The sequence below is a fragment of the Branchiostoma lanceolatum genome, chromosome 2 (genome assembly GCF_035083965.1).
Source record: "Branchiostoma lanceolatum isolate klBraLanc5 chromosome 2, klBraLanc5.hap2, whole genome shotgun sequence".
Taxonomy (NCBI): Eukaryota; Metazoa; Chordata; class Leptocardii; order Amphioxiformes; family Branchiostomatidae; genus Branchiostoma; species Branchiostoma lanceolatum.
Window position 1 is genome coordinate 29,499,103 of NC_089723.1, and position 26,262 is coordinate 29,525,364.

At 39.6% G+C, this 26,262-nt stretch overlaps 1 protein-coding gene across 2 annotated transcripts; it reads right to left on the minus strand.

Moving 5' to 3' along the window:
• Positions 1–62: 62 nt before the first annotated feature.
• Positions 63–26,204, minus strand: LOC136428474 (small ribosomal subunit protein mS29-like). Of its 2 annotated transcripts, none has more exons than XM_066418023.1 (12): positions 26,078–26,204; positions 24,285–24,331; positions 13,348–13,503; positions 11,577–11,684; positions 6,709–6,817; positions 6,315–6,407; positions 4,932–5,062; positions 4,292–4,452; positions 3,958–4,036; positions 2,331–2,390; positions 1,632–1,926; positions 63–989 (listed from the first exon to the last, which is right to left on the minus strand). In XM_066418023.1, the coding sequence occupies exons 1-12, from the start codon at positions 26,202–26,204 to the stop codon at positions 904–906; spliced, it is 1,452 nt and encodes a 483-aa protein (XP_066274120.1). In that variant the 3' UTR covers positions 63–903. The 2 variants fall into 2 exon arrangements, with proteins under 2 accessions (XP_066274120.1, XP_066274121.1); XM_066418024.1 differs by lacking the exon at positions 26,078–26,204 and adding an exon at positions 24,546–24,648.
• Between the last annotated feature and the right edge of the window lie 58 nt (positions 26,205–26,262).

Here is a 26,262-nt window from a genome sequence, read left to right on the forward strand (position 1 = left end):
TGCATACCATCAACCGCAAAAATATCACTTTATGCAACAAAAAGACTCAATCTCTACACACCTGCTTTTTTGGGCTCTTCTTTTAATTGACTACATTAATACAAATATTAATTAGATAAGCAAACAGATAAAGTGTGGGGGAAAAATTAGTTCAGCAGTATTTTACTGAAGAGTACATTTTATATACCTCTGTATCATGTTTCTCTTAGTGCTCAGGTATGGATCTTACCCTTGAACAAGACCTTGGACTCCCAGAGACATATGTATTAAAAAATGGCGGCAGCCAAACAGTGAGCAGTGGCAGGTAAGTTGTGGATGGCTTGCCACCGCTTGCTTCTCAGCTGCCAACATTTTGAATACCTAGGTTGTATCCTGAGAGAGAGATGTGTGCCCATAATGCTCTCATCCTTTGCACCCCAATGAAACTCCATGTTGTACCCGCTAATTCTTGCTGTACCCACTAGAAATTCTTGCCGTACTTGGTAACTCTAGCCATGCCCTGACAATTTTCACTGTACCCAATGGCGGACATTGTACATAGTGGCAGTGCATAGACACTCTAAATACGCTGTATGGCAATGATTCACAGTCTCATAAAGCCAATGCCAAGGCAAACATTCCTGACCACCTCTCTGCCAAGTGGCGATGTACAAATCACCCCCTTGAATCTTGAGAACACTTCTGCAAATTGCCCGCTCGAGCACTCCACACCGCATCTCACAACTTGCAGAAATGTTCTCAAGCTTGGGTGCAATTTGTACAATGCCAAAAAAGGAGTTTCATTGGGGTGCTTTGCAAACAATTACTCCATGCTGAGAGGTCAGGCTTAACCTAGATGTACTATGATGTTTGACAGTCATATCTATGCCAGCTGTGTATAAGACAAACGTGTCTCCAAATAGGCTACAAGGGACCACATATTCTCTCCAGATCTGAGGGTTGGTAGCCGCTCAGGAACTTCAGCTGTTGTCTGCCTGCCTCTGTCCAACCTAGGAGGAAGAAAAACATCATGCATGCTGTTACTAGTGATAAAGATTTTAGTTATTAAGATAAGATGTTAATCATTTTGCCTAAAACATAACAGCTAAGGACACAATACATACACCATGTATGTATCCTGCATACATGGTGCATTAGAATAAGCCATGATGACTGGGCAGCCGCTGTATTGCTAATCTAATAAATCCATAAAGCTGCTACTATTCATTCACTTCTTCTGTCCCATTGTAACAACCTAGGGCTATGTTCCAGTATGATATTGTGAAAATCTTAGGAACACAATATCAAATGTCCTTGTCAATGAAATTACAGGTTGTTTACAGGTTGTTCAGACCTGTACCTATAAATAAACCTTGGTACTTGTACCTGTAGCTGATGTTACATTTAGGTATGCAGCCCTATAACAACCCCTTATGTCCTGTAATGTTAGGGTGTTTGAGAAAAAAACAAAGAATGAAAAGAGCTTATCAAGAAGATGTAAAACTTATGGTAAGGAGTAAATGTAATTATTTTACTGTGTGTTTTGTTGTCTTTTATATCATATTTTTTGTTCCCGCAAGCTACCCGGGTGCTTTGGAAATGTGACCATAGCATAAGAGAACTCCAGAGAAAGCCTGTAGGACAATGCTCACATTTCTCGTTCTGTATCCACCTCCTGTCGGTGTAGTAGTCCAGACAGCTCTCCATCTCCTTCTCGGTGTACTTCTCCACCAGTACTGGGACGTACGGGTCCATGTACTCGAACCCCTCCTTCCCCAGCAGGGCCTCCGGCGCGAACGTCTCCGCGCGGGCCGACACGTGGTCCTCGATGTCGTGGTAGAAGTCGGGGTTGTCTTCGTGGCGGGTGTAGCGGCGGTGGTCGACCTTCTCTCCCTCAACACCGAGGAACGCTGCTTCTCTCACAGCGGTCACAATGGCGCCACCTCTCTGTGGACAAAATATCATCGCAGCTTAGAAACAACAAATTAAAGTATTCAAAGTTGTATCAAACCTTTTTGTGCCATGCATAAAAAGGTAATCGAATGTTATTCTTTTCTTAGTTATTGATAGAGACGTACCAAGGTAATAGGAGATGGCAGACTTCACCCCCTTCATTCAGAACCCATGATATACTCGCCTGTACTACATTGGTTTTCATTTTTTCATTGCATTTTAGAAACACACAAGCTCATCCACATACATACAAGCCAACACAATAGTTACTGTGGTGAAGTGATAAGAAAGGAATATTAACACACATCAGTGTTGTACATGTATGAATACCTGGCATATGAAAATGTGTACATGGTTATCTAATACAGTTGATATATAGTGTGACAGCTGAAACTTACCCAGTCATTTCGCACCAGCTTTCGGAGATTGTAGATTAATGACAGTTCACTGCCATAAGCCTTAAGGATTTGAAAAACAAAAGCATATCGAAATGAGTCTAAAATTCTGTTGAGGGAATCAACAAGGTTGAAATTTCAACACAAAAATGTGAGTTTTGTAGATGTTTACAATGTATATGTCACAGTAGAGATGGCGATTCAGGACAATCGGCGATTGTCCTAGGACAGATCGCGATCGCCGTTTGTCCTAGGACAGACTGCGATCGCGATCTGTCCTAGGACAATCGCCGATTCTACTAGTAGAGATTGCGATCGCAATCTGTCCTAGGACAAACGGCGATTCTACTTGCCTGGACACATTCTGATTAGATGGAAATGCTTTGGAAAATAGAATGAATCATTGCACAACATTTCAATCAGGTTTAGCATACGACCTACATTGCACAATTATCAACTATTTTAGGTGAATTACTTCATATTTTCTAATGGATGAATGAGTATGTTTTCTGATAATGTAATTTCTGATGAAGCTGAGTGACAAAATTTTGATAATGTGTGAAAGATATCAGTTGGAAGAAGGTGATCCAACAATGTTTCAGTATGCAAATTTTGAGGTGTCAAGATATTACTCACAGTTTCACAACTATTGAATTTACAACCATAGGAAAACAATAACAATTGCAAAGTGATAAAACAGGTGTCAAAATATCAATCTCAGTTTCAGGATACTACAGTTTCACACCTTTATCATTTCACAGTCAGACATACACTGAATGACTTCAGAACAATAACAATTAGAAGGTGATCAAACAGGTGTCAAAATATTAATCACAGTGTCACACTTCATGTACCATATCTTAGCATCATTAAGTTTGGATCGCCGTTTGTCCTAGGACAGATTGCGATCGCAATCTCTACTAGTAGGACGGCGATTGTCCTATGACAGATCGCGATCGCAAATTTGTCCAAGTAGAATCGGCGATTGTCCTAGGACAGATTGCGATTGCAATCTCTACTAGTAGAATCGGCGATTGTCCTAGGACAGATCGCGATCGCAGTCTGTCCTAGGACAAACGGCGATCGTGATCTGTCCTAGGACAATCGCCGATTGTCCTGAATCGCCATCTCTACTGTGACATATATATGTAGATATTCCATTTAAAATCATAGAAAAAGTAATTCAACTGCATCTACACTTAAGTTACATACTATCATACCTCTGTACTGTAAAAAACTAGCTTCTCGGTTAAAATTACTCTTTTCAGATAACATCATTTTTTTTGGTACAAACTGACCGGACATACGGATGCAATGGCCAAGTGAGTAGAGCATTCCTCTTGCATTCAGTAGGTTGTGACTTTTTTCCCTGGCCAAGTCATACCAAAGATTTAAAAAAATGGTACATGTTGCTTACATGTAGCACTGAACATTTGGGAAAGAGTATGGTAGTTGAACATACACCACAACCAGTGGACTAGCCCCCTGCTGTAGTGACTTGCACAAAGTTATGTGGCCCAAGGGCTACTGAAATGGAGATGGGTGCCGTGCTATGCACCATCTGGTGCAGGAAGGACTTTAATTTTAAATAACAAAACTACGGAAATACACCACATCAATAACAACTCACCATTGATCTGTCTGGTTTCCGAACAACCGTTCTTCCAAATAAGGAGTTGACACTATCCACAGCCACCAGCAAGCGTATCCTGTGAAGTAGAATGTACTAATAGTTTACCCTTGTTTTTCAATCATCTTGCTTGAAATGTATCAAAGTCCATCAAACAGGTACTTGCATGCTGGCATTCATTATACGACTCCTATATCAACACTTACCATTAGATGAGCATATGCCTTCTGTACATCATGCCATCTTTCAGGAAGGATCTGAACTGCAGGCCTAAATTTTTCAACCCTCCCATTGGTTTGACTGTGTAAGAATGGTCCTACGACCTTCCACCCACCTTCCCTGGTTTGCCTGGTCCTTCAGTTCTTTGACGACGACCCCGACACAGTCTGTGGCTGTCTTGGGTCGCGTGATGCCTTGTTCCACCACTTCCAGTAGGGGGCGCCCCTGCTCTGTGGCCTCTCTCTTACTCCACTGGTACTTCTGCTGAGTCTGAAGCTGTTTGTGTAAGCAAGCATAATTCATATCAATGATACACATGCATCATTTTAATATATACTATGTTAACAACCAACATTGAGATTTCATAAGCATATATTCATGTACAGAGGTTTTGCTGTCAGTGTGTCCTTAGCTACTTGAATAAAGTTAAGTGAGGGGAGGATGGTGTAACTGGAGACTTGCATGATGTAAAGGATGATTTGGAGGTCAAAACAGGTTTTTCTGGCAGGCAGCAAGTGCTAGTCACATTCACTGTAGAGTGACAGGAAGTCGTCAATGTTTCACATGTAATGTTAATTAAAACCTTATTTGCATTATTGATGAATTACAATAAACAAAACTCTCTACTAGTATATTTCAAAGAGGCTTCAGATTCTTAAACTCTTCTTAGTTTCTATACTGTTCAGAATATTTGCTTGAAACTGGGTGGATGAATGAAAGTGAAAGCACTGTAGGAGATGATGAGTCTCACTCACTTCCTTGATGGAATCTGCTGCGGAGACTTTGAACGTCTTGAGCCAGCTGACGGCTTCCAGCGGCTGGTCGTAGCGCTCAGCGTTGTGGAAGGACGGCTGGATCTCCTTAACATTCTTCACCCAGTTACTTGCTGGAAGTAAAGGTTGTGTGATTTCAAAGTAAGAATGTGACTTGGCTGCACTATTAAGGCCATGTTGGTTTGATTATATGGATGACATCCACGCAAAAACAAACGTTTCTACCATACTGACTTACTGTAAATTTTGCAAGGCATCTACAAAATGAGCAAATATTTGATGTAAATTGCAAAAAGATAGTTTGGAAAACGGACACTAATGTCTATAATGCCAAACTCAAAGAAGAAGATGTGAAAGACCAAAAATGAAGAATCCATTATTTGGTATACCATTCTCTGTGTGTCAAGTCATTTGTTCAACCTTCCTAACCACGTACATTTCATAATGAAGGCAATTTTGTTTGTTTGAAAACTTTTTATTTTATTTGCACGCTCCCATCAGTTTTGGGGTTCCCACAGGATGTCATCCATATAATGAAATCAACATGGCCTAAAGTAGTATGAAAAATGTACAAAAAACTGTGAGATTTAACAGATAACAATGGTGCAGCCACTTCAGAGAATGGAGGGAGGGAAGTGGACAGGAAGATCACCACAGTGGCTGTGAAAGGGAGAAATCCACGGGGACAACCACGTAAGAGATGGACAGACAACATGAGGCAAGTCTTTTACCTCTTCAAGCTACACAGTGTCAAACCATAAGACAGATCTAGAGACAGTACTCATCTATGTGCAAGGACGCCCTGTGAATGGGAACAACAGGCAATAAACCAGATAGTAAGTGAGTGAGTGGAAAATTCTTTTGGAAAATTAGTAGGCCCCACCAGTTTGATTTGTTGTTTCTTAGTTTAAAAGAATGCTGAACTGGAAGATTAACATGAAAGTCTGAGGGGAAAGTCTATAAGTTGGTACACACATTTTTTGGGAGTGATTACAGTCAGATGTAAACTTTTCTTCAGGTCCTTTGTTTTCATTTTGACCTCTTGCCTAGATTTTACTTTACAATGTTTGAGAACCGATTTGTGTGGCCAGAGCTTGCAATTACAATCTAGAGGACAACTGCTACTACTAACTTTCTAATGACCCACTCACCTCTTGACTAAGACAAATCAATCTTTAATCGAATGGTGACACCACAATTCTTTAAAACACTGGAACAGGCCAATTAGATGTGACGCAAATGTCATGATTACAGGTCTCGAAATTTGAGCAACAGTTACATATTGCCTATCAACATGGTTACCTAAGAAAAATGATTCATAAATGCCAAAAGACAGGTTTATTCAGAGGCATATAGTGTACAAACCTTTAGGAAAGAAGAGCACAACCCAGCCCTGCTTGGTGCAGTAATGTAGAACGTGGCACAGGCACAATGTCTTCCCAGTCCCTCGTGTCCCATCTGACGTGTTATCATCAAGGGACAGACCATAGATTTGATATGAAATGGCTCCGCCTCAGAGGTGGTGCCAAAAAAGCTACATGATAACCACTACATACATGACATTCAAACGTAATGTTGCAGTGAAATGTACAGTTTTCTCCATTAAATGGCTGTGGAGTGTTCAGTGATAACTGCTCAGCTGTGGAAATCTGAGCAGAAGAGACACCTGTCATTTGTTGTATGAACTGCATACAGTAGAAATCTCTGTCAGTTCTCTTAGACTAACATTAATCTTCTGTGATCACTAAAGAAAGGATACAGAAGACATATCTGATGGCAGGGTGGGAGTAGTTGGCCTGTTGCAAGTAGCTCATCACTTCCAGACTGGGTTTTCTCACCATTATACAGGCCTCTGTGAAGGTTTCAACCTGAAATATTGGCAAGATAAGAGGTCACCTTTTAAATCAACAATAAATACATACATTAGTGTACACCTGTATGGAGTTATAAAGTATACATGTATACAACAATGAATGTAATATGTAGTCCATATGTGATGTTTTATATTATACTATGTAGAGGCAATTGTGGTAAAAATGACTAATCTAAGAAATATACAAAGGTACATGAACATGTATGCAAATCTTTCAAAAAGAAGGCAGCAAGCTTAAAATAATAAATGATGAATATAAAAGCCTTGCTGTACTTTACCCACATCCAAATCCAACATGTATAAAAAGTCTTGTTATTTCTAAAGATTTGTTTGAACCCTTTCCCCAATGTAATTCTCACATGCCTATAAAGGAGGCCTCTGCAACACTGATGAACCAAAACCGATTCACTGTCTTAATCAGCCGGAACATTTGCCAAGTACATCAATGAAATACAAGAATTTCACGTCCCAGTGCCGTAATATAAATGGATCATAACCCAGCATTTAATATCTAATAACAAAAGTCACAATAATAATTACGACTGTACTGATGCACGGTCTTGTTAATGGCATTTAGAGTAAACTAGAGTATCTTATTTACAGTCAGACTCCCAGGGCCTGGGATGACAGATTCAGAGTGATACAAAGATGACAGTCGAAGCCTTGAGTGCACACTAAATGATAATTCTGTCCCAGAGCTACATGTCATCTTCCCTTTATCACCGCCGTATGATCTATATCGTTGGTAATGGGAAGGAGCGCCGCCTCTCTATCGTGAATATCAGAGTTCACGGTGCGTCTGATGCATCATCGGCGCGTGGCTCGCGAGCCTCGGGGGCGAGGATGACTGAATACTGAGTGCTCTTTTATGGGGAGCCCCAATGATACACTTGAGATAAATACACCTGTCATAGCTGTGTTTATGGCGTTCTATATGTGCAATATGCAATAAACTGGCGCAGGGATTTAATGTGGTGAAAGATTGTGTTATGACATTTTTATGACGTTAGGTTTTACATTATGGTGCCACAGAATATATCAGACCGTTAACTGATTCAATTGTATCAAAGAGAAAAATAGTAAGGTCTAAACACTTACTCATTCAATATCCACTAAGTAACCATGTTAGAATTTCGGGACAGAAAGTATTCTTTCTTAAAGTCACCTCCCAAAATGGTCTCATTTTTGCTTTACATTGCAGGTAATAGATATCTTTTAGATATTCTTTTGAAGGTCCAAATATAATATCAACACCAGAAAATTACAAGGCGAGCTTTTCTTATGAATGTGGTAAGTAGACCGTCATGTTTATACTGTGTGAGCTGTAGAGTACCTCATTTATGTCATGTGATATGAGTTGATGAGTCCACTGTTTGGCTGTGTATAAAAATATTCTTAAAAAAATCAAGAAGTTGAAGAACATTCAATACTGTCAGTCTGTAATTCACACAGGGGATGATGATGAGTCACAAGTGTCTTAAATAGATTAGGACTTGAATGAAGAGGAGGCTACGAGTTAGCAACTTAAAGTGCAAAAAAAAAGACAGGTGACATCACACTAATTTTCATGAATTACCGTATTGCAATAAAGTACTACCTGAAAAAAAAATCAAGGTCCATACTCAACTTAAAATGGAATTTTCAGAACACCACAGAACTACTAAGCTACCCCTCAGTATTACCTTAAGAAATACATATCAGATACATCTCATACAAAATATAACCTCAAGCTCAGTGCTCTTGGACAATGACTGTATGTGTACTGTACTCCACTGTTAGTCAATGTGAAATAACACACTACATAATACATTCCATATAATATACAGACAGATTACACACTATTTGCGCAATCGGAACAATTTATCGGGTCGCCACTTCCACGCTACAGATTTCCTTACAGTAGGCTATTACCCTTTCAAGGATGATTCCATCAATTACAGTTCCCTTTTCCATATTTGTTATGCTCAGCTCTGTGGGATGCTTTCTGCAGGGATTTTGCTTGCCTGACTCTCGAGTTAGCCACCAGAATGCTTAAAAGGAGTCAGGAGAAAGCAATTGGCACGGACCATTTGGTATTGTTAAGTTACACGTCTTACACATACATTGTAATCCACTTACATCCTCTCTCATGCAAGGTAGCCTAGGAATTTTCCAGACATTTGAAGAATATGCCATGGATTTCAAGCTTATTCCACTTTCACTTGAAAAATTTGGCAAGAGGGCAAGATGAGAACAGAGTGTTGAAGGAAAACTGCTCCAGGGTGCCAAAGTATTCAAACAAATCTTATGGAACTCATACAAGTTGTATGTAATACATATGAACCTCATGGAATTCATACGCTCCACCACTAAAAAACACACAACTTTTACCATATTCATGAGTTTTATTCATAGCAAGGATCGTATGTATTTCTTAAAATTTGTATGAATTCCATAAAATTTGTTAGAATTTCGTAAAACTTGTATGTTTTTTTTTGTGTGGATTGTACGAATTCCGTATAATTCGCATGCATTCCGGAAAGCTCCTATGAATTCCGGAAAATTCATACGTTTCTGAGTAGTGGATGATATGAAATTCATAAAATTTGTATTTTCCTCCTACATTGTAACATTGTTTTCATGATGATCTTTCAGTTAAGCATTATATTTTCTTGAAATCCGACAACCATTGAGCTGAATTGGTACGGCCTAAACATTAGTCTTGTGTCTAACAATTTTCTGTTAACTCATCTTTTGTGTTCATTCTCCTTTGTTAGATCATAATTTTGTATCTTCCATGTGTCTAGCACCATGTCCCATGTTGCTGTATGATCATTGCAGGTGCCATCTCTTGCCTCCGATAATAAATGCGTGGATTTGCAACCTTACCCAGTTTCTAGGCCCATTTTCCACATGCCAACGCTTCCATAAATTAGATTTATGGAATCCCGGCTGCCTGGCCGAGTAACATATTCCAATCTTTATGGTTAATTTATTGGAATGTCTGTCCATGCATGTTGGAATGTTGAATACAAAAGCGGGGGAACGTGTCAGATTATGTTTCTCGTCCCTAAATGTAATCGTAGTCGTTTAACATGAGAGTCAAAAGACATTTAAACGATTTGTAGCAAATGTGTGAAGTGGCATATTGCCGGAAATGAAACTAGGGAGTATTTTATATGGTCTATGACTCCTCCAACAAATCTATATATTCAGTAAGCACATGAAAAAGAAATTCTAAGTATCTTTCATATTGTTAACAATCTTTCAACCTTTAGTATGCTATCAGCAACTTGACATCTTCAAATTGCTACTTGTCTACAGATAACTCCACATATGACAGGTTTAACCAACATTTATTGTCTAGTATTATCGGGTTTTCATTCTATATTTTAGCAATCAATCTAATAAACGCATCCAAGATTGAGGAGTGAAGAATATTGTAGTTTTATTCACTTGAAGTTCAACTTTGATTCAGAATATTGTTCTATATTGCTATATAAAGACAAAACCAAAAGTGAATTAAAATGAAGAAAATGCAGGCTACAAAAATTAACATATTTGACTTGATTATCACGAAAAATCATGACCACATTTCTCGCCGTAAAATATACAATGTATAAAATTCCTTTCCATGAACTGAATACATTTCCCCCATAAGTTCAGAGAGCCAGTAACACAATTTATGGCATGTACATCTGTGCAGGCTTGCAGCAATAACACACTTCATGGGCGTGATTTGATTTGGGCAGATCCACTTACAAATGTACACGACCGTCTTAACAGAGCGGTAATCCCACTATATCACCACAGACAAGTACATGTGGAGCTCTTAAAAAGCCTGAAGCCGGACTACTGTAAACGCATTCAAGTTCGCAGGGATTTAATTCTGTGGTAGGGAGAAAATGGTGTGTCGCAGCAGTTTTGAGTTTGCATATAAAACAATATTAGCGCTACAGTCACATAATGGAAACACTGGTGGTTTTATGAACAGCCAGTCAAAAACCAAGATAGCTGCGTATTTACCATAATACAAATGTCTCATGATACTGTACAATGTACATTGTAGTGCTTAAACAAGAGGGTAGGTGGGCAAAATTTTTGCGGCGGTTTTAAGTTCTCACTGAAGAGTTTACTGCAAAAACTGCGAACGTAAAACATTTCTGCATTTACAGTACTTATATTCTTGACCTGGAGGTTAATAGTGGAATCTGTAGTTCATCATAAAACATTTCAAGTGACATCATCACTGTGCCTGCTGCCATGTCGGTGTCCCTATTTGCATTTCAGTGAATCATAGCTCAAGCACTTTTGGACATTTAGATATCTTCTGACACAAATAACCACTATCAAATATCTACAGCTTTAAGAACATACAAGAATAAGATTAGCTACAATCCATTGACATGCAAATAGGGACACCAACATGGCACCTGCCTGCTTCATTGATACAGCTACAGGAAGTGACTGAAAAACACTCTATGGAAGTTGAGTGAAACGCTAAGAGTCAGGTTTTTAAAAATAGAGATACTTTCCTAACATCCAATCATAACATTCCAATAAATCAATGATTGACAATATTAGGGTAAAGCCAGAAGATAGAAAAGCATTTATTTGTGAAAAGACTGATCTCAGTTGTCAATCACAATTAGTGCATCTGTATTTAACTGATCAGAGAGATTTGTCCAGGTTGGCAGAGATATGTGATTGGTCTTGATCTATGATCAGTGTTTTAAGAAAACACTAAGGCGAAGGACTAAGCAGATAGAACTGACCTGTTTCTTGAACCTGGGCGGTATCCCATGGTCCTGAGGAAATATTGTCTTGTACTCGTCAGGTGGGATAGTGTAGAACTGTGCCTCCTGCTCTAGACTGTGGTTAACCTGGATTCAATGACATTCAGTTTTCAGTTTCAGTTTATTCAGAAAAGCAGTCAGCTCGCAGTCGGTATAAAAACAAACTGAATATCGCTGATTTTACAACTTGTGAATACAGAAATATATGTACAAACATTAATAAACAATTACAATACATGCCACCGAAACACCTAAAACAAAGTTGTACGTAATGCCTTACAGAGAACGCCGAAAGTAAGGACAGGAATGCCATACACACTAAGTGACATTAAGATGATTCGTTATACAAGCGGATGGCCTGGTGTAGAAATGACCTTCTCAGTCTCTGTGTCCTGGCAGCTGGCACAGTAAGTGCAGTGCCGTTTCTAAGAGTCCTCCCAGTGACCGTAGACCTGGCCGGCGGCACCAGGGCATGGAGGGGGTGACCCTCGTCCAGCATGTCCCTCAGTAGCTTCACTGCCGCAACCTCTCGCCGTTCCTTCAGCGTCGGCAGAGGAGGCACCTCTCGTCTTCCCCCCAGTGAGACGATACGGAGTGCTCTCCGTTGTACTCTTTCGATTTGTCTCTCCTGCTCCTTACTACACCCTACTAGTAGTACGTGCCCATATTCGAGCACAGGTCTGATAAGTGTGACGTACACCTGGACCAAATCCACGACACTAGTGCCCTGTTTATTAAGGAGCCTAAGATAATGAAGCCTACGAGAGGCAATGGGGAAGAGAGTACAGAAATTTGTAACACAGAATGGAATACTGCGATGTAAATGTTTGCAGGAGTTCAATTTTGCGGTAGGAAAAAAATGGAGTAGTTTTATGTTCGCAGTTGACACTGCTGTGCTGGGTTTTACTGTAAAAAGGGAAATGTTGCTGGTGGGTTAAGGTCTAATACCAATAGGGTCTAAACTCACCAAGAATATTTCCCCTTTTACAGTACTGTTTAAGGCAAAAAAAGCGATCTCGACATCACTGAAGAGCTAATCTTTCACTGGCCGTGACAGGGAAGACAGTCCATAAGACTCAATATGTACAGTATATACAAGTTCATTGTTCTACAAAATTCTCCACTCTATTTTCAATAAGTACAATGAGCAACCCATCCTGAGGCCTCTGACGTTTACCCTTTTGTGCATCATTAATGCTGGGTGAGCATAGACTGAGCAATGATAAAACTCAAGGATAAAACTCTGACCTCTTGGTCCAGAGGCAGGGGCACTAACTACTGGACTACACGTAGTGGAGAAAGGAACAATTAAAGGACGAAAGCAATTGAACTAATTATGATACAGTTCTGAAGTTAAGTGCGCCAAGACTGCATCCTCTTAAGATAGCTTTAAACAACGCTCACAGTAAGATACGTTAAAAGGTTAGGTGTGACAGGTCGTTCAGTGTAATAGAACCAGCTGCTGCCGCGCCGCATGCTACATGTAGTGTGTTACACCGAAAGGCAGTTATACCGGCTATATTCAGGGGTTTTTCTAGAAAAATTAAACAAGAGGGAGCACACACAGGCGAGGTAGCGAATTCTATGTATTTATGGAAGAGGGAAGTCTGTATGCTGGGGATTAACCTAAAATCTGAATTCGACAAGGGGGCGCTGGGCTGAAACAAGAGGGCGCAGCGCTCCTCTTTCCCGATTTAGATGAACCCCTGATATTGATATAGGTACAGATACAGAAGACAACTCCACCTACAGGGTTGGAGACGGGTGTCCTGAAGATGGTCCTGACTGGCGGAGGTTGTACGACAGGTTCTCTGGTCTGAACACTCGGCTCAGTCTCCGCCGCCGCCGCAGAAGAAGACCTGGCATAGCGTACAGCCTGCTCCCTGTAGGGCCTGCGCAACACGTTCTGTGGAAGAACATGGAGGACACAGTCAAAACTGCCCAAGAAGATCACTCTGGGAATCAATAAAATCTGGTCTATGTGGACAGGTCACTATAGACAGGACTCTTCATGCTTGTGGGAAAAACTATCTAAGTGACCAAAAAAAAGTGGTCACATCGGCCAGGTGGTCCTTATGTAGGGGTGGTCACTGTATGATTGGATAACATCTTTTCTATCACTGGTGTGTCGCTCTTTTTTGGATGACATCACCTTTGGCCCATAATCAAAGACAGTCTTTTCAAGCAGAACACTGAGGTCGATTCTAGTAGCTGACTTTGTCTTATAGTGATGTAAACCAACAGCTACTAAGTACTGAAAAAGTGTTATCAGATGAGGTCCAGCTACTTGTATCAACAATTTTCGTTGTTAAATCTGTTATTTTAAGCTTACAAAAATACATTTTCACCAATTTCATGTCATGAAATTAAGATTTTTGGGATGGATAAAGTGAAATTTTTGTCTGTCCTAACAAGCAAATTTCCATCCCAGAACGGAGGGACAGGACCTGGAGACAACCCAGAGAAGTCAATCATAATTAATATTGAGCTTAACTTTCTGTCTTCGTTTTCTTTTATTCAACAAACTTTTCCATCACAAAACAGCAAAATTTTGTACGACACATCCACGAATACTACGCAAGAATACCCTCAATTTGTGGTTGTAAACCTACATGTATCATATACAGAATGCGTCCGGGCCCTTACCTATAACATGACTAATACTAGTAATGTTCACTTATCATCACTTCAATAGCGGAGATCTACCGTTATCCTTTCGGGCATCAGTGAACGGTCCCCAGTGGTGACCTCATTCCCAGTAATAAAGCTGAAGGTCACCACCTAATGATAAAGGTCAATCACTGCCAACCTGACATGGAAATCAGCAATAGGCCTCGGGAAAGGAGTGCAGAGGTTGTCATCAATTACTTTAGCATATCTGTGCAGGGCTCGATATAGTGGGTGCATGTGCACCCAAAATTTGAGCCGTGCATCTAATTTTTGACTGAGAGTGCACCGGTGCACCTAGCTATTTTTTCTTGTTAGACCATTCTGTCTCAAAAAAAAAAAAAAATTCTTATTTAATTGCTTTGGCTGTGAATGACATACAGCTATTACAAAGAACTATTGCAAAAGTGAAAAGGACAACATGGTATCTAAACACAAAATAATGTCTGTATATATACAAATCACAACAGCGATGCAGAAATTTGAATTCTGAGCAGTTGTCAACACAACAGGTTATTCCGTACAGCCCAAGCACAGATCTGTTTCTTGTCCTAGGACATGTCAATTTGGATCAATACCTCGTGTCCTTGCTGACATAGTCATACATGAGGGTCTGCATGCCTTATTCTGTGAGGCTTAGCGAGCTACCTTAATTCAATGTTAATTGTAGCTGACCTGTTCTAATTCAACATTAAGCGTTGCTGGTAAATCATTTGTGAGGCATAGTTCGTCCCTTTCATTTTACATGTGTGCAACATGCTATTTGTTATCCTGAATTCACTGTTGAGTGTTATTGACAAGTTATTCCTATCACAATGTTGAACTCCAGATTACTTAAAAGTCACAATGGAGCGTCCAGTTATGTCGACATTCATACACTGTCTAGTTCTGACACAGCCCACGAATGCAATGAAACAATCCAATAAAATCATTCCCAAGACCTTTCTCAATAACAAGCCAATTTACTGTTAACTGTTGAATTTAACTTTCCTGAATTTATCGTTAAGTGTTGCCAGTCGTCCTAAATTTACCATCAAACGTTGCCAGCATTCCCCCATGCAGACCCTCATACCTTACCAATCATCATATTGATAAAATCAAACAGAAGTACTGTGTACATCATAACAGACCCCTGTTTGTTTAAAAGATACACATGTTCTACAATGTGCCTCCCAGAGTTGACTTATTCCTTGAATATTTGCAGTTCAAAGTGAGTGATAACAGTGGACACTGTTCCCTATATCCGGACACTTGGACCAGGTCAATAGTACCTGACATTTACAACACCTTACACCATCCATCAAGAACTGGGTCAGGGGGAAATTTGTATATATGAGGTCATTGCACTGATGGCAGATTGGGTCACATGATAGACAGGTTATCACTTGTTAAGCATGAGAATCAAGGGATTCATCATGGAGCTGTGATTTGGAACTTGATACGAAATGAAGAGGCCATGTGAATTTAATTGCTTGGTTCTTGGATCTGCTGCTTTACTTCTTCTTGGTTGAGAAAATAATAAATATACTGTCATTCACTTTATCTTCACTGTAGCAAAATTTCAGGGTGTAAGGAAAATGGACACGGTGGCGGCAAGTGATCTACAGAACGTATGTGTGAAGGAATCATAAATAATCACAACAGTTCTTTTTCACGGTGATAAGTTCACGGTACAGAGGTGCGAAAATCGTGAACACAAAGTTACTGTGAAAGAAACAAGAATTACAGTATGTAAAAAGATCATATGTACAGTTGAGGATGCTCATATCTATGCTCTATAGTTATTGTCTTCCTAGTTGTTAACAGTTTATCCATTGTTTAGGAAGTTTAAAACTCATTGTCTGAAATATTAGTTGGCCTGGTGTAATGACTTTGTGTCTCCTGTGGTGTGTTTGACACATGTTCAGGGTGCATGTTTCCTTTTACCTCCATAAAAAGTGGAGATCTTGTTTGGGTGTGTCTGTCTGTGTGTGTGTTTTTGGATATTTGTGGTCAACATAACTTAAGATTCTCTGTATCTATTTTCATTTTGCATCTGTTCTTTTCCTGCAAAAATTCGAGAACCAACATATCAAATTGGTGTGGCCTTACCCAGTATATTGAACACCATGGGTGATGATACAGATCTGCATTGTTACTACATATGTGACTCATGGGTAGATCTAACTGATGGGTAGATCTGATTGGTCATCATCTAATGATGTAATCATGATGGACAGGTGGGATTTAGTTGGTTATGCCAGTGTAATCATCAAGCAGTCTGGGCTTCACTGTTGTCTTTGTGTATCAAAAACATCTTGTCGTTTAGTACCAGTGCTGACTACAAGACTTCAGAAAATTAAGGAGTCAGTGGACTTAGAACATACATCAGCGAAAAGGAACTTTGATTAACTTTTTTGATTTAATGACATCGCTGAATATGCTCCACAAAGTTAAAGAAACATGCAGATTCACTTAAAATGGATAGTCCGATACAACGAATTAGGTGAAAATTTAATAGAATTCAGTGTAGTAAGAAATGAATGTGTTCAATCAATAGAATGAGTGCAATGTCTAGATTCTACACCAATTGGCACCTTACTAATATGGTTTTCAAATGAAACTGCAAACTTTGGGATGTAATTTCAGCACCAAGGACAGGCCAGGCCCTTGTTGTTTCAAAATCACCATGCTTCCAGACACCGAGATAAAGCTTTCACAAACGGGCCTGTAAGGTCACATCATCCAAGGCAAGCAAAGCGTTACCTCTGCCATTTCTAAATATGCGAATAACCAACACCTCGGCAGTAACTCTTAGGCATTATGTAGTCCGAGACATTTGCACCGGCGACCTCCCGATCCTTAAAATGGTACTTGGTACGTAATGACATCTGACGCCGCTCAATTGCCGCGCGGATAGCGAGCCTTATGGCTGCGGAGCGACGATAACCACCGGGATCAGCCCAACTCCGATATAAAAGTGTCGCGGAAATGATGCAACCCCCCGTTAATGACACTTGCTGTCTGCTATCCTGGAAACTAATGACAATCAATCAGCAGTTATGCCAGGAAAGGAGGTCAATAGCAGTCATTCCAAGCTCTCTCGTGTTATATAAAAAGGACTTATCTTATGAGTGAATGCATGAAGTATTCTATACAAATACCTGCCAATAGGAATGTGAAATGTCAAATTTCATATCATGATGTATATTCAATCTACAAAATCTTTTTGTATAGAAATCAGAACAATGAGTATGAAGCATAAATTTTGTTATCAATTTGACTATCTCTCTGTTATGTTTCTCTATCTTACGAGACAATACAAATCTATAGGCACATCCATGTTGTAGTAAACATCATTTGTAACTTGAAACCTGTAAGTTAACCCAAACAAAGGAAAGTCACATATACACATGCACCTGGCCTCATCATGTGGGTGAGTAATAGGAGATCCAATCTGGGGCCGATTTGTTGCTCATTGTGTCTGCGAACCTCATTCATTGATTCATTATTTATCACAGCTGCATAAAAATGACACCACCAGGAGGGGGGAAGTAGGTCAACCCTATCATCCATCACTGCGAGGATGATACAGATCTGTTGCTGAGCATGCCAATTGTCATTAGGCCATCTCAAAGCACAGTTCAGTAGCCTGGTAGAACTGTAATCTCTAAGCCAATGTATCGGCTGGCTTGTTACCTCCAAGGTGTAGTTTTTACTCTGTGTGTGTGTGTGTGTGTGTGTGTGTGTGTGTGTGTGTGTGTGTGTGTGTGTGTGTGTGTGTGTGCGTGTGTGCGTGTGTGTGTGTGTGTGTGTGCGTGTGTGCGCGTGTCCGGGGGAATAAAATTAAAAGCCTCTGGATGGATTGCAATCTCTAAGCCAATGTTTCGGTTGGCTTGTTACCTCCAAGAAAAGTGGAGGTATAGTTTTTACTCTGCGTGCGTGTGTGTCCGGCGGAATAGCTTAAGAACCTCTGGATGGATTGAGATGATACTTGGTGTTGTGAACCCGATGGTCAAGGTCGATTTTTATGCTCCTGGTGGCCAACCTTGTTTTGTGTGTCTTTTATGGCCCTCCCTGCATCTCTAAAAATATGCTAGATAGAGATTCTCTATCTAGCATATTTTTCTGTTCCACTTCCCTCTACGACTTAGCCTGGGAGCCATCCAATTACTTCCTTTACTCGCTGCCCTGAAAAAATCAATATTGGAGACCCATAGTCTGTATAACGCAAACTCCAGCTGGTTGGTTACGGGCGGCTGCTATAAGCGCGATTAAATGAGGCTAGGACTAGGAGGCCCAGTGGTAATCGGATGTCACTCAGGCTATATAAGAGTTTTAAAAAGTGCACTACTAGACACATTAAATGCCTCACATCTGCTTGGAGATCAGTATCCAAGGAAGACAGACCACTAGGGGGCATACAGGGTGACCTGAAACTAGAGTAAACTGCTGACGTGGCTTCTGATTGACAAGCCTGGATGAGATCGGGGGTTGTCTGTTCCTTAGCTGGTCGATGATGATGATGATCATGAATTGATGACAACGATCAAACCTTCTTTAGCTCTTGGTTCAGTTTCCAATATCACTACCATTGTTGGTAAAATTGTTTGTTGCACTGAACTTAGGTGTCATTTTTCTTATCCATTAATCCTCAGTTATAACAATAACTAAGTAAAAACAGCAGCATTTTTTTGATTATTGACACAGAATATGGCAGTAGTACCTTTGACTTATTGTTATTATTTCCAATCTACATGTACATGTACAACATTGCAAAAATGACTGGATGCAGTTGCTGGTTGCACAAGTACATGTATCATTATTAGAAAATGACAAGTGCCTTTTATTTGCATGACTCCAGTGAGTGATATCGTGAAAAGAAACATTGTTGCAACAATCTGTAAAGATTTCAAGGAACAACTCACACACCAGGCGGCCCAAACTTGACCACGTCCTTTGTCTTGCCAAGACCTACTCACATACCAAATATCAACACAATCCATCCAGTTGTTCTTGTTATATGCTGACCACTAATATCCAGAAACACAGACAGACAGACACATAGGCAGACACACCAAAAACAATACCTCAATTTTTCATAGAGGTAACAACTAAAGGTAAGACAAAATAGGTTATATACCGTAATAATCCATATTTGTCTTATGAGAGAGGTCTTGAAACCCAAAATAGAATTGATCGAGCCATAATCATCTGACTATTGACAGATTTGTTTTGATCTTACACATTATGTCCTACATTTGTACCTGACCTTTTGCCCTCTAACCATAGATAAGTACAGGAGGGAACAGCCTATCAGGAAATCCTGAAGTGCATTCTTGTTTATTATATGTAGGTCACACAATTAGCATCTATTTGATTATATGGGCTCTGGCCACAGGGTAAACATATTTACCAGAGAAGACCAATTTGATGAAATTTTCTAATCCTAAGACTAGAGAATGAAACAGAAGGGGAGCCACGAATATGGCTTCGAAACAACCCATGTCAATGTGTCACTATTCCGCTGGAAATTCATAGAGACGCATGATTTTATCATTTACTGTGTTTGTATGTACACGGGAATATGGGATATGGGAATCAACTGCTCTTATCCACTTATGTTGACCACGATGCCTTTTTAAGATTTCTTTCAACAGCACTGTAGTATAGATTTCATGTAGCTATTTGCTCTATTGCATTGTATAACCAGAGACTTGTTTTCTGATCAGCTGTTTCAAAGCTGAAACATAGCCTTAGTCTTCTAGATTCCTGCAGTGTAAACCTGAAACAAACACTTCAGCTAAAACTGTACATGCATTTAAGTTCTCGTGGTTTTTATTGCGCTAAGGCGAAAATGGAGTGTTCGCGGTGGTCTTCAAGGACAAAAATGTTTGTGGCGGTTTTAAGTTCGCGGCGAAACGGAAAACCGCTTCTCGAGCTACCCTGTCCACAGACACATACAAATGAACTGCACCAAAGCCATAGCCTTCTTGGCAAAGGTAATGAAAATGCAATTTCGAAGGATTTCAGGTCAGCCTGCGTGACTCATAGGAAAGCTAAAGTATGTGTGAGTCATAGGCAGTTCCCAATTCTTGCTTTGTGCCACAAGATGACATGATATACTTTTGAGCAATACATAATCATAATCTCCAATTTTTTCCCTATCAATGTACATTTAAGAGTTAATAAGCTATGCATAATTACAGGACACGTTTGACAACTTATTCACACAGAAGCAAAAGAACAGAAAAAAATAATTTTTAACTTTTGCACTGTGTTCTCCCTGCTTGGGTTTTACTGTACAATTACAAATGTTATGATTACGAAACAACCAAATCTTCACCTAGTATCATAAGTTATTCATAACCACAGCCAAATATATACTTTGTGGTTACCTAACTGGAATCCAGTAATGGCAAATGAATTCTACAGCTGGCACAACCTTTACCAACTAGCGTATCCTGCTACAATTAATTACCTAATCAATCAGTCTCTTAATCACCGACTAATAGCCAGTAAACAATTAATGACTTGATTAATGATTGATTAACCTGCCTAAGTAATTGCCACCTAATCAGCCCCAACAAATTTTTGGAGTGATTGATTGTTTGCCATTTGATTGGTGATCTTTTGGGGGCTTGAAAGTAATGAATGAATGAATACTGCTGTATGAAAAATGAGGCTACTTGGATTTATAATCACACACTTGTACTCACTCCATTGAGCTCACTCAGAATCTTTCAATCAGAATCTTTTATAGAAGGGTTTAAAATATGGTGCAAGAAATACATGTACACGTGCAATGAGTGGGTGGGGAAAAAGTTATTCTTGCAGAAAATATTTTACATGTTGGTTGACACATAAATTACAAGTGGGATTAAAGATCACTATTTTTCTGTAGACAAGTCCTTCATCTACATTGTGGTATTGATAAAAACAGCTTGATTGGTTTGTGATACATGTACATGTACAAATGTATATGCAAATCATGAAAACTGGTCACAATAAGATTCGTATACCAGCAACTGTGATTGTAGCAGCATATAAGTACTTCTGCTATACAATCTTCTGTAGCTACTGATTGCTTGTGCTGTATACAAATAAAAAGGCAGTTGTTAGTAACTGTGCTAGTAATGATAATTTTAACTATGGAACAATGATATAGAATATGCCAAAGGCAAATCATGTTTGCTTTCACCAATGTACACTGTATCTCAACGTTGAAGACAGTGTTTGTGTTCTCTTTGTTACCCATTGAAAACAGCAGTCAGCCATGTATGGAATCCTGAAGTTGATATCTAAGTGATACCTCCATGACATACACTGTACTTCATAAAAAATCTCCCTATCATGGCAACATTGACCTTGGTTAACATGATATTGACCTTGACCACTCTGCTGTGAGCTCCAGGCCATTCTGAACTACAGTAGATTTACAACATCTTCAGTCAAACCAAGTCCTCAGTTGCAGGAATCATACAGGGGCAAATGGGGTTAAAGGTGGTGTCCATCTGATTCAGTGCCAAGGTAGAGTCCAGAGTGCGTTGCTGCCAAAAGAACACTACAGAATTATAATAATCATTATGGATGATGAGTACTATGTACCAGAGTACCCTGCTGGGGCCTGGGCAAGCATAAGTTAACTTGCTACCATCTTTTGTATTTTCAAGGCTGTAAAATCAATCTGTATGAATGCATTGACATCATAAATTTGTCTGTCTGTCTGTCTGTAAACTAGATTTTATATAGATTTGGGAAATGTAAATTTAAAGATTATAGTACTAGTAGCTATCAGAATTTCTTTCATCATGCTTTAGATAAGATTGATAAGAGCAAAGAGGACAATTCAACACCTGTTTTCACTGGATGTTTTGGCTAATGAATAAGAGGGCTTGTACAATAGATGTGTTACAGTTGCATTGTTGATGCAATAATACTCTCTAGGGTGTTTCTCCCAGAACCCAGAGGTCCTGGGTTTGAATCCCTTGACATGCTCTGATGTTCTGTGCACCCTTTACGCGAGTTTCCTCACTTCATTCAGGTGAAGATGAGTACCTAGCTTTGATTAGAGACATCCTCGGATAGGATGTTAAATGGAGGTCCCATGTCTGGGGAAAGCCACACCTCGAGCACATAAAATGAGAACCCACCACACTTAGGGCCGCTTTACACACGGTCCAGTTCTGATAATCGGAACTGGTTCCGAACCGGATCGGTTGTCTTTAGACCTACGGGCGGAAGGGCACTGCGCCACCCGCGGTGCGAGATATTACAGTCGCTCCTCTCATATTTCTTATGTTTGCTACAAGCGTTTTCTGGCATATGAAATAGCACGGGCCCAACAAAAAAAGGACGATGAGACGCATGTACAGGGATAGGCAAGACCAGGCTTGAACCCGCCGGCTTTCGTCCTAGCCTCGCTGGCTGTACTGCAAGCCGGGCATGTTGATCGGGTCATAGGAGAACACCAAAGAAGAAGCAGCCACGGGTGGCAGGCCATTGCACTTGAAACATTCGAAAACTTTCAATGACAATTGCACAAACGTTTCAGAATTAGGAAAATATGCTTCTATTGCTAGCGCAGGCTTATTAGCATATCATTATCATGACCCCGAAAGCGGTCTCGGAGCCAGTTTCCTCTTTACACACAGATCGGAACCGCATCGACCCCCCGCTGATGTGGACTAGACCAGGGTTGGGATGTGGTCTGGTGCGGTTCCTGGAGAAACCGGATTCTCCTCTTTAGACTGGGACCGGGAGGCGAACTAGTCCGGGTAAAGTGGACTAGTGCGGGTAAAGTAGACTGTGTGTAAAGCGGCCCTTATAGAAAGGGTCCTTCCCAGTGTGAGTGCTTCATAAACTTTCAGTCCAGTGGTTGCAACTGGGGCAATTACTTTCATATTAGGGTCACTAGAGTGCTTATGACAGGCTGCAATTACAGATCCTTGCGGCTTATAATTAACCCTACCAATCATAAGCTCCTCGCAATTAAGCCCCTGGCTAGTTGCCCTACCCAATAACAATATACACCTGTTTGACACCAGATGTTCGGCCTTCTTCACTGTAGTCTGTTACTGTTACTTAGTGTTAGCCTCCATACTGACATTATATTTACATGTACAGTACATTGAATACTTCATATTTAGAGTCCATTCCAAGTCACCGCGAGGGTTGTTATTGTCATGATTTAGAACTATTTTCAAGTTATTGTTATTATTTGTGTAAGAGATTTGATACTTTTGAAATATTTTGAATGTGATTTCAACTTTCTAAATACTTCTTAAGTTTTCTAAAACTTTAGAAATATTCATGATGTAGAATATGATATTTACGATGGTTTCTAAATAATGGTAACAGCATTCTACTATTATTTACAATTTTTTACAATTTCTTACCATTTTCTACCATTATTTGTAACATCTCTATAAATAGATCAGAGGGCTGGGAAGAAAGCAATTCACACGTCCTTGCGAAGTTTAGGGAAGAATGCTTTCCACAAAGGACCGAGCGGTGTCCTGCAGTGAAGTCTAAAGATGTACAAAGGCAGACAGAAGGGCCAGATTAGCACCTACTTTTATGGGGGCAATCACCATTCTACCATTGTTAACCATTTTCTACCATTTCTTGTTAATATTTCTAAAAGTTAAATAATCACATAGATGTTTAGAAATTATTACAAATAAAGAGGTTTTGTGCAGTTACTTTCAAAATATTTCTAAATTATCTAATTAAATTCAAATAAATTCATATTTTTGTATTTGATCTTTTAGAAAAATTTAGAACTATTGTCAGTCAGATATTCTTTTATTAGAAACTTTTCAAAATGATTACAAATATTATTATAAAACCCTCGCGGTGACTCGGAATGGACTCTATAACAACAAAGAATAACAAAAAATCAAACCTTTTTGGGGGAGGAAATGCATAAAAAATGTATAGTTCAAACAAAAAATTGCTAAACAATATAGACCATACCATACCATAGACAATATGTACTTTCTTTTCCTATATCAATGTGTAAGGAGAAATATCACTTACCCAGGTGATGGGCATAGGTCCATGGTTGACATGTCTCAGCTCAAACCCTATAGAACAATAAAACAACATTGGTACACAGATAAAGGTATATAATATGCAGTATATATAATAATATAGATCTATTACATACAAATTGCTTTTATTCAATTATATCCTGATTATAGTAACAGCTGCTACTATAAGTTATAATATCTATAATCTATCTGTACAACATTTAACTCTGTCAGTTTGTGTCTTTGAAAGATTATGTAGCTTTCTTACATTTGTGCCTTCCACGCATGTACATGTACATGGAGAACATCTTTCTGGCTGGAAGTGTTTTGTTGTTTTCCCATCATTCATCATCATGTCGGGCATTTTTCTATAGATATACTAGTACAGATATAATCTGATTTAATATTTTCCACATTGGAACATTGTTATATAATTTCCTATGTCTCTATGATGATAATCATACATGTAATGTCAAGCTGGACATATTTTTGAAAAGATTAGTGGTAGCCAAATGTCCTATGATTCTATGAATACATGTACATTGTTTGAGGGTTGTGACAGGGACTTTTCTTGCATTTACAAGAGGAGATGGAAGGCAACAATGGGTTTTGATGTGTAGTTTTGGTGTCAGCTACTGAAACGGAGATGGGCGCCACCTTATGCACCGTCTGGTGCAGAAGGACTTCAACTTGAACAGCTACACTAGGATACAAAAACTTCACCTTGTAAATTATACAGAGGATTAGGGACACCAACCACTATAAATGCACCCATGTTACCGTATACTCTATAGTCTATCTATCTATAGTGTTGTCTGGTATACCGGTAAAGTATGTTATCATAATTTGTTTATACAGATATGGCTTCAATTGCAATGTGTCTCCTTCCTTGGGTTCTTGCAAAATGTATCTAACATACTGGAGTAAAATCTACATGTTGTGAACTTAGTTTGGAACAAAACTATATTTTCAATCGACAAGACAAAGGAGGTTAAAATCTGTTTTTAAACCTCCTTGACAAGACTCAAATGTCATCTATACATATTTGATAGTCTCCTATAAAAACACTATTTGCAGCAGTGTTTATGTAGTTTTAGAGTTGTATATTAAAACAACAAGACAAGTAGGGAATGACAGTTCAGTGGCCTCAACTGGAAGGGCTCTTCCTACCCGGCTGAAAGGATCTACTCTACACTACTCAACATAATTTTTGTACTAATTATAGACCCCGGATCCAATCCCGGGAAGGGTATCCTTGTCGGAGCTGCACCGTCTTTCGGAAGAGACGACAAATGGGGGTCCCCTGTTCGAGGAGGTGCCTCGAGTCCGTTACAACAGCCACATTACTCACATGGGTACCTACTGGCTGAAATAATAAAACCTTGATAAAACCTGGTGAATTATACATCTCCAAGCAGATGTAGAAAGGCAAAAACGTAAAGTTTCCAAGCTCCCGGTTCCTCGGAGTACCGGGCCTTTCTGTCCCCGGTGGCCAATGGATACTGTCTTGGCCTGCATGACGATTTTGCTACCGGAAAATCTACTAGGAGATAATCTTACAACACACGTCTGCGAGGTGTGTGTATGAGGCCATGAGGGGTGTTACATAAAGTATACACCGGTATCACACGGTCGGAGGGGCGCACAGAACGGAAGCAAAAAATTATATGAAAAATTACGGTCTAGGTCATTATGCATGTCATCCTTTTAAAACCACATGACAAGCGCTACCTATGAACAAATTTTTTTCTCCAAACGTTGTATACTGCGATACAGGAGACCTAAAAACCAGAAAATTACCCTTTCGGCGGAGCTCGCGAAAAATCTTCATGGGCGCCGCCATTTTAAAGAGGTGCAGTCTGGGAAAAATTTCCATATTTATTACGAATGTTTGAATATTTTTTCCCAAAATTGACTTCATACACATTTAAACCATCCCTGGATACGTTCAGAAATTATATTCATCCTAAAGCTCAGCATTGAGG